Consider the following 8764-nt stretch of genomic DNA (forward strand, 5'->3'; position numbering starts at 1 on the left):
GCGCGCCCGACGGAAAGCAGCGCGCCATCCAGTGTTGATGTGTCGCAGATTTTAAAGTGAGGCAGCTGGAGTTTGGTGCGACGGACGCGCAGAGGCTGAGCGCACTAAACAAGTGTTCACACCGGGAGCGAGCGGCGCACTGATTCTGACGGGTTTTCCCCTCCTCCTAACTATTTTCATTTTTGCACTTCGACAGAGCAGCACAGACCCAGTTTGCGTCCTGTTCGGGGCGTTTGGAGCAGCGCGCAGGGATGGAGTTGTCATCCATAGGAGACCAAGTGTTTGCAGTTGAGTCAATAACAAAGAAGAGAGTGAGAAAGGTAAGTGACACGGACTGCACACTTCATATAAGTTACATAACTTATTTTCCTGTGGTTTTATCTTGATGGAGCGCAGTGTACCTTTCCCTGTCCTCATGCACTACAAAACTAGGCTACGCAGTTTCCTTATAGTTTACGCAAAAAGAACTGTTAAAACTCGTGTGCGCTTCGGATTAACTGCGCCAAAGAGAAACGTGTTTCACAGCTTGCGTCGGATCCTGCAACCATGTTGTGCAGCGGCGGAGGTGTTAGAGCAGCATGAACGTGTTTTGGAGGAGCCTACGCAGCTGTAGTAAAATATAAAAAGGGGGTGTGTATCCTGCAAACGGGTGCACGGACGGTATGTGGGGAGCTACGCAGTTATTTAGGTTACACCAGCGAGCGGAGCAGCGGCTGAGTATCTGGGTGAAACTGCTGCGTAATGTCACTGACGCTGACCCGTTGATTTACAGCGGAGGAGATGTTGTGGGCACAAAAATAACAGAGACGGACACTAGAGAGTGTAGTGAAGTGTTGGATTAGATTTAACGCAGCATGTGCACATACGATAATGTAAAATAAATAAAGAGTGCGGTGCGACATCACATTCAATGGTGGTAGCAATAATAAAGTTTAGAATGATGTAACATCTATATATGCAACTAATGTATTATTATTACTGTTATGCGTTTTATTTATATGCGCTTTTCAAGGAACTCAGAGACGCTTATAAACAGTTTTCTTACACATGCGCACTGTGCCTGCCCGTTATTTTGTCACTCGGCATGACTGTGATCGTTGTTTCGGCCTTGCTAGGAGGTGAGACTTGAACGTTGCGCAACACCACGCTGTTTACATGTTCCCCTGGCCCCACCTATCCGAGCTGCCGGGGTAATGTTCCAGAATGAGCCCGAACATTGTGGAACGCGGCTCGTATAACCATGTGCGGCACGTCACCGCGATGCTAAGAGGAAAGCTGCTGTTTGGAGGCCACCCAGCCGCGCTGTCATTGACGTCATCCGGGAGAAAAACACCACCGTTTGAAAGGGAGAAAAATGTCCGTGACCCTCCCTCCGCACTCACTCCACACTTTAAAGTGACAGTCGTCCTTTTCTCTCTCACACACAGCAGCTTGTTTTGGAGATGTAAAACGCACAGTGTGTGAAAGTGACTGTGCTGCAACTCCTCTGAGCCTGACTCCCCTCCCCTGTCTCTCTCTCTCTCTCTCCTCAGGGTAATGTGGAGTATCTACTGAAATGGCAAGGATGGCCCCCAAAGTGAGTAAGCCTTGAGTCATCATCCAGTGACCTCATCTCCTCAGTATATACCCAGTAGTCTTTTCAAAGTAATCTTCATCTTCTTGATGCTGAGCACCACATTCTGTGAAGACCGACACTACTGTTTGTCTCTCTTTGGCAGGTACAGTACTTGGGAACCAGAGGACAATATTTTGGACCCGCGCCTGGTGCTGGCCTACGAAGAGAAGTGAGTAATAATAGAAATCTTTTCTTATGCTTGCAAAGCACTTTTTCTCTTTTCCTTTTGTTCTCACAGTCTGCTTCTCTTTGTCACTCTCTCCTCTCCCGCCCCCCTGTGTCTGCCTCTCTCAGTCAGGAGAAGATCAGAGCTCTGGCCTATCGCAAGAAAGGTCTCAGGCCCAGGAGGCTCGTCCTGCGGGTAGCGACACTTAGCTTTCTTCTTGTCTTTGTTGTACCTGTCTTCATTAACTGGCAGGACTTGTTTGTTTAGAGATACCTTTACCTAGGTGATGGCTGTTGGTTGAAACTTTTGCTTACTGAAAATAAACCTCAAGACAGGTTTGTTTTGAGTTGAGCAATTAAAAAAAATGAGTGCATTTTTGTCTAATTTAGATTGTTGGAGGTTCTACATCATATTGGTATTGTACTTTCATGAACCTGGGGGGACTCACGAGATAGATTAAAACACAAACACTCAAACTGAAGCAACAGAGGCTGAGATATCCTGACCTTTAGGCTTTGTTGTAGGTTAGCAAGCAGGCTTTAGCATTTAGTCTTACAGTGCTGCTAGCATTACTGTAGACTTTTTAATAGTTTTAGGAGAAGATGCATTATTTCAGACTTTGGCTACACAATACGTGTTAAGTGGACCAATTTGTTGCTACTTTTGGCCTTTTCATGGCATTTATTGACATTTTCTGAGTTGTATATGAAAACTCAGCATAGCTGTCGTCTCAAAATGAACAGATATGATTCATCTGTTAACTTGTCACCTTCTCTCTGCTGCAGAACATCTTTGCCATGGACCTCCGCAGTGCACACAAGGTGGCAGAGAAGCCCTCACCCAGGCTGCGTCTCTCCCTCACCCGCGCCATGAGCACAGACGTGGACCAGGGCGAGCGGGGCAGCATGTACCGTCGCCCAGTCAGGAGGAAGAGCAAGCAGAGGGTGGCTAAACAACGGTCAGACAGATGCTTAAACAAACCCATCCATACACTGATAAAGAAGGAGGAGCCTATGGAAGATGACTGGAGCGGCACCAGTGAAGAAGAGAAGCAGGAGTCTGAAAGCACTGAGGAGAGACACGAAGACAGTTTATATGGTTGGTTTGTCAAGTGAATCATTTAGAAATTCAGTAGCCCACGCATGATCTTTGACCTTTACAGTATCTCTACATAATGTCTTTTTATCCTAGAGGGTCCAGTGAGACTCGTACTCACACAGTAAGCTTCTTCTAATCATGTGTTACCCCTCCCATCAAGTCCTGTTTCCTAGCAATAGTGTACAAAAACAGCCTGCAGTCTGAAGCTAGCGTTAGCTGGCTAACAGTAAACATGTCAGTCCAATAGAACGCTCAGGTTACTGCTGACATTACACAAAGCTCCAGTTCCTCCCAAATTAAAATCATATTAATTCATCACAAAGGTTTGACCATGCTAGGTGGCTAATGCTACCAAAACAAACAGGTTAGCTTTAGATGCTAACACATCCTGAAGGAAGAAGGCCACATCTGGATCCAGTCTGAGTCCTCTGGCTGCTTTTAACCCTCTCCATGTCAAACAGCCAAACCCATGTTAACCCTGGTTGTTGATCTTTCTTTGTCCCACTCTCTCTGTGTACAGGTTTCATTCCCAGGGCTACTGGGGGACACAGGTGGTGAGGCAGCAGTCTGAAAACATTACAGTCCACGTTACTACTTCCATGCAGCTACTTTTTCCACTCTTCATTCTGACGGCCACTGGTTCAGACTTTTAGCCGCCCAGAGCTCCTCCATGGCTGTTTGACATGACTACTGGCTGGAAAAACCCTTCTTCTAACCTTGGCTAGGTGGCAGGCGGGGCTGATTTACAGACCGTACTTTGACAACACAGGGTGGAGAAGCTGGAATAATAACAGGAGGCTCTAGGCAGCAGAGGGTCATTGGGTTTATCAGAGTGGAAAATCTTAGCTAATGCACCTTCACAGGGTGATGTCACACTGGGCTAGCCTCCGTTCCACTAACCTGATACAATCTGTCATTCAGCCTTTTTTCATTGGTCTTTATGTAAAAGATGAAGCGTGTCCTCAGGATTCTGTTCCCTTTTCTCAGACAAATCACCAACCACTAGAATGCTGGCTGTTAGAAGTCAAGACATATTTCGAATCCAAGCAGACACTGTTAAAACTCCAGTGAAGGAATTTTATTGGAAAAATGACCTGTATGTGACAATGATACGGAGATAATTAGTTAAGTCTTGTCTCTTCCTCTCATTAAGGTCAGTCAGAGTGCAGTTCCCCACCCTTGCTGGAGCGACAGGACCTAGAGATGGAGGTAGAGGAGAAGGTGGACGCCAACCTGACAGCGGCAGGCACAGAAACATGGACTGAAGGTCTGGGTGCAGACACGAGACAGAACCAAGAATTTGCATGCAACCAATCAGAGAACAGCGCCTCAGTGCCTGTGGCCGGACCAGGAGATGCGGTTATCCTCCACAACAAGTCAGATGGGGACACAGGTGAGGAGGGTGTGAAGTCAGGGTCGGAGTGTCCCAAGTCAGAGAGAAACAACACCACCTCAGTGATAGTGCGTGTTAACAGGAGCAGCGAGACAGTGGGCACCACCGCCGCCACCGTCCTCTCCACTGCTGAGGCAAGAAGTGACAATCAGAGCTTTACCACGACGGCACCAGGTAGTCAGACCATTGCAGCAGAGGATCCTGGGAAGGTGATCGTGACAGAGGTGACTCTCAACTCCCTGACGGTGACCTTTAAAGAGGCCACGGTAGCTGAGGGCTTCTTTAAGGACTACTGAACTGACAGAGAGGAAAACAACCAGAATCAGACTTGCCACTCATTTCCACATGTAAGTAGTTGTTTATGTAAGATAACACGTTTACAAAGCTACACTCATTTCCTACTGAGTTCAATGAAGACATTGCCTTTGAATGAGTGGTAATTGTATCATTGTGGCTCATTTATTAATTGATGAGGAGCCCGAGGTCCCAAAAAATGTGCTCAAATCATCTGTTGCATTCCAGTGGAATAGGTGGATCCCAGCGGCATGTTTCATTCCCAGGGCCACTGGGGGACACAGGTGGTGAGGCAGCAGTCTGAAAACATTACAGTCCACGTTACTACTTCCATGCAGCTACTTTTTCCAGGTCCTCTTTTTCCAGGTCCTCAGTGCTTTCCAGCGAGGCATTAGCCTCACTCTCAGATCTGTGCTCGGGGCCTGTTTCAGTCGCTCCTCTTTCTTACAATAATGTTTTGTAAAGACATCTTTGTTTTCCAGTATTTGCACAGACCGAACCACATGCCCTGTCAGTCTGTGCCACACATGCACAAAGCCCTGTCCTGTGTTCTATTGAGGTTTATTTCTGTCACACAAGAAATAAAGCAGAGAAGTACACAAAAAGAAGTACACAGTCATGTTTGCCATCTGTCTTTTTAAGTATGAAATGCTACCTGGTTCTATTTTTGTATTACCAATTGATAGTCCACTCTTTTCACTAGCCTTTGTGCATTTCAAGAGGAGATATCAGTTTGCACCGCCGCTGTCAACACTGTGTAGGGTAATATACACATGGCAGCAGATGTACGTTTGGTCAGATCGTAGTGAGCTGTTATTTATTGCATGTATAAGCTAAACTAACTGTTACGTACTGTATTGTGTTGGAATCTCCTTCTGACAAACATGAATTTTTATTTGGATTGCATTTCCAATAAATATGTACTAAAAGAAAGGCCTCCTGGAGCATATTTAATATTCAGGGGTTATAAGTTAGTTTTATTTAAATAAAATGTCAGATTGGGGGGGGGGCACACACACACACACACACACACAGTCCAGATCCAGGCTATGATAGTTTTCCTACTAGAATACCTTTCTTGTGATGCTATAATCATAAGGCAGACCTGACAGAAGTGACTCGTAGCATTTACTTAAAGCTTTTAGTGCAACACCCCACCTGCTAAAGATACACTCACTTGTCTGGTTTCGCAGCCAACAGCGCCCCCACACCACAACGCTTCCTCATGAAAGTCAGCACTGTCCAGCGCCGCAGCAAGAGGACGGAGAGTAGCTTTAGCCTTAGTGTAGCTTTAGCCTTAGTGTAGCTGTGTACAATTCTGAGGCATTTGTACTTTACTTGAGTGTTTACATCTTATACTACTTCATACAATATATTGTACTTTTTAATACTACTACATCTATAATTACTAGTTACTGTTCAAATAATCAGATTGTACATGAATGTATTAAACTATTTGTGCACTTTTTTGTTGCAGATGTCTGAGTTAACAGCTATAAACCTGTCTGATGGTTTCATTTATTTTCAAAAGCAAATGTAAGAAATTTTATTAAACTACAAAGCTGCTGAATTTAGCTTTTTTTTTCTACCCTGTCTTCATTAATAACCTCACAATCCCTTAGATTTAGCTTCTGAGCCACTAAACTACCCGTGTATAAAGTGGTTACAACAATATAACTTCCCATTCGTTCATTCACACTTTTTAAAATATTGACAAGTTTTGGTCCACTTGCTATATCTTCCTAAAAATAATGACGCTTGTCACTTTGCTGTGAACGCAATACTTGTGTCTGTGTTGGGACCCTGTGGAGGCAGAGGACTTCAAACAGCCCCATGCAGGACACATCACTATTGGTAATTTTCATTTTATTATAAAAACAGTATTTGAGTCCACAGTTTGTTTCCTTTGTACAGTAAAAAATATTAAACTCCCAAAGTTCTTAGCAGAAAGATAAAGAGGATGGAGATCAGGGGGAAGGAGTTTGACTTCCTCCTAATGAGGATGAGGAGCGGGGGCTTTAAAGTCCAAGGGAAGCAGCAAAGGGGACGAGACAGAAAGAGACGGAGACTGACGGCGCAGGATCTCCTCCTTTCTTCTCATTTCTGTGCAACACAGTTCATTTGGATCAAAATCCTCCGTTTACTCCAAACAGCAGAATCCTAAAAACACTAGAAGGAGCCCACCCCACCCCTTTCTCACAGCCCATGTAGTTAAAATGTTACAGGCACACAGGTATGCACCCCCTCCCCAACCCTCCACTGCTCCACATCAAGTGTCTTTAAAGGAAGGAGTGCACACACATTCAAGGGAGAGGGCTTACATGTTTGTGAGGGACGAGTCCCCTCCAGCACGAGCGATGTCCAATAAGCTGGTCGGGACGTCACAAACTGTCTGTTCAACACTTCAAACTCACTGCAGACCCTCAAGCACTGCAATAAAACACTGACAATTATTTCCACCTGGACAGACCCAGCGAAAGACATTTAAAGTTGAAGGAAACAGGCCACTACCCCAATCCTAACAGTCAATAACAAAAATATAATTCTCTACAAATTGAAGCAGGGTCTCCCACCCTCGCACAAAAGAAAACAATAAATAAAACCTAAATATTTGAAAAAAAAAAGATATGCATCATGTCTGGATTTACATTAATAATAATCCACATCACTCTGCAAAACAAATGAACCGACTGAACAACGGGAAAGAAACTGCACTAAATCATTTCCTCGTTAACTCTCGGTCACTCTTCAAATCTTAAAAACATTTCTTCAAAAAGGCAAGTACTCCTGTTTACCCCCCAGACCATGAAAATATCACCTTTGTGTTCTGTAAGAGGTGGAGGAGAGGTGGGGGGTGCTGGAGAAATCACCCCCCTCTATGTCCACAGTTGGCAAAAAAAATATATTAACAGCAATAACTTACAATTCATTTATTCTCATTTATTTAACAACTGTTTGATTTATTGTTCATCTCCCATAGGAAGTTCAGTTCAATGCATCTTTATTGAAAACATTTTAAATAACATTTAATAATAGTATAAAAAGAAAGGCTAAGTAACAATAACACTGTCCTGGGTGAGTGCAGTTTGTGCGAAGAACCACATCAGCTCAACTTGACACGTTGCGTAGAATTCCTATATGATGTCTAAAGGGTTGTGATTTATGTTCTGGCCCAAAGGGTCCTGACTGTTGCCCCCCGGCCTGTGGAGACCGGCCATGCCACTCATCTGAGATAACATGGTGCTCTGGTCCGAGCCATAGTGCTCCACAGAGTTCTGCTGCTGCTGCTGCTGCGGAGGGACCACCATACCCGGGTGGTGCTGGTTCAGGTGGCCTGGGTGTGGGGAGCTGGTCTGCATCTGGGGGGAGATGTGATGAGGGGAGGGCTGGGGCTGCATGCGTGGGGACGGGCTGGAGTGTGGCGGTTGCGACTGGGGCCTGGGAGAAGGCTGTGGGGATCGCACCTGGTTAGCCAGGGATGTGGGCAGGGCCTGACCCTGCAAGTGGGGGTGTGGCGACTGGGACATCTGCTGTGGCTGCTGAGGGCTCATGGGGTTGCTGTGCTGGGCTGGTGACCCCCCAGCACCCAGGTGTTGCTGCTGCTGCTGGAGCAGCCTCTGGTGGAGAGCCTGTTGGAGCAGGGCCTGAGTAGATGGAGGTGGAGGGCCACTTTGAGTGGGCTGAGGGCCCTGAGGGGGCTGCGGAGGACCTCCTACAGCTCCTCCACTTGGCCCTGCATCACACCCTGACAGGCCAGCCATGGCATTCTGCTGCTGCATCTGGAGATGGTGCTGGTGCTGGAGCCTCTGCTGGAGTGCAGCTGTGGCCTGCTGCTGGGCCACTGACCCTGGGTAACCTTGTCCCTGCTGGCCGGGGGCACCACCAGGCTGCTGAGAGCCAAGAGATGGACCTCCAGGTGGGCCCTGCCCTACAGTAGGAGGCTGCATTCCAGGTTGTCCCATGTAGCCCTGGCCCTGCGGTGGCTGTGGCTGCTGGAACTGCCCATGATTCACTCCCATCTGTTGCTGATGCTGGAGATGTCGTATCATGAGCATCTCTCTAAACTGAGGATTGTTGAGATTTCCCATCTGTGGCCCCTGGCCCTGTATGCCTCTTGCTCCCCCTTGCTGCTGCTGCTGTTGTTGTTGTTGTTGTTGCTGCTGCTGCTGCTGCTGCAGAGCTGCCACTTTTTTCTGTG

The 8764-nt window shown here is 46.6% G+C and overlaps 2 protein-coding genes across 2 annotated transcripts in view; one reads left to right on the forward strand and one right to left on the reverse strand.

The window, feature by feature from the left end:
• On the forward strand, positions 1-4854 carry cbx7a (chromobox homolog 7a). The gene is made up of 6 exons (XM_020587837.1): positions 1-320; positions 1533-1576; positions 1719-1784; positions 1910-1976; positions 2567-2879; positions 4033-4854. The coding sequence occupies exons 1-6, from the start codon at positions 252-254 to the stop codon at positions 4566-4568; spliced, it is 1095 nt and encodes a 364-aa protein (XP_020443493.1). The 5' UTR covers positions 1-251; the 3' UTR covers positions 4569-4854.
• A 1561-nt stretch (positions 4855-6415) lies between these two features.
• The window catches only part of ep300b (EP300 lysine acetyltransferase b), a 43791-nt gene continuing 41442 nt past the window's right edge, over positions 6416-8764 (reverse strand). The window contains 1 exon segment of the mRNA XM_020587820.1: positions 6416-8759. Coding sequence (XP_020443476.1) covers positions 7701-8759 — 1059 coding nt within the window. The 3' untranslated portion in view covers positions 6416-7700.

This window comes from Monopterus albus, unplaced genomic scaffold (genome assembly GCF_001952655.1).
Source record: "Monopterus albus unplaced genomic scaffold, M_albus_1.0 scaffold483.1, whole genome shotgun sequence".
Taxonomy (NCBI): domain Eukaryota; kingdom Metazoa; phylum Chordata; class Actinopteri; order Synbranchiformes; family Synbranchidae; genus Monopterus; species Monopterus albus.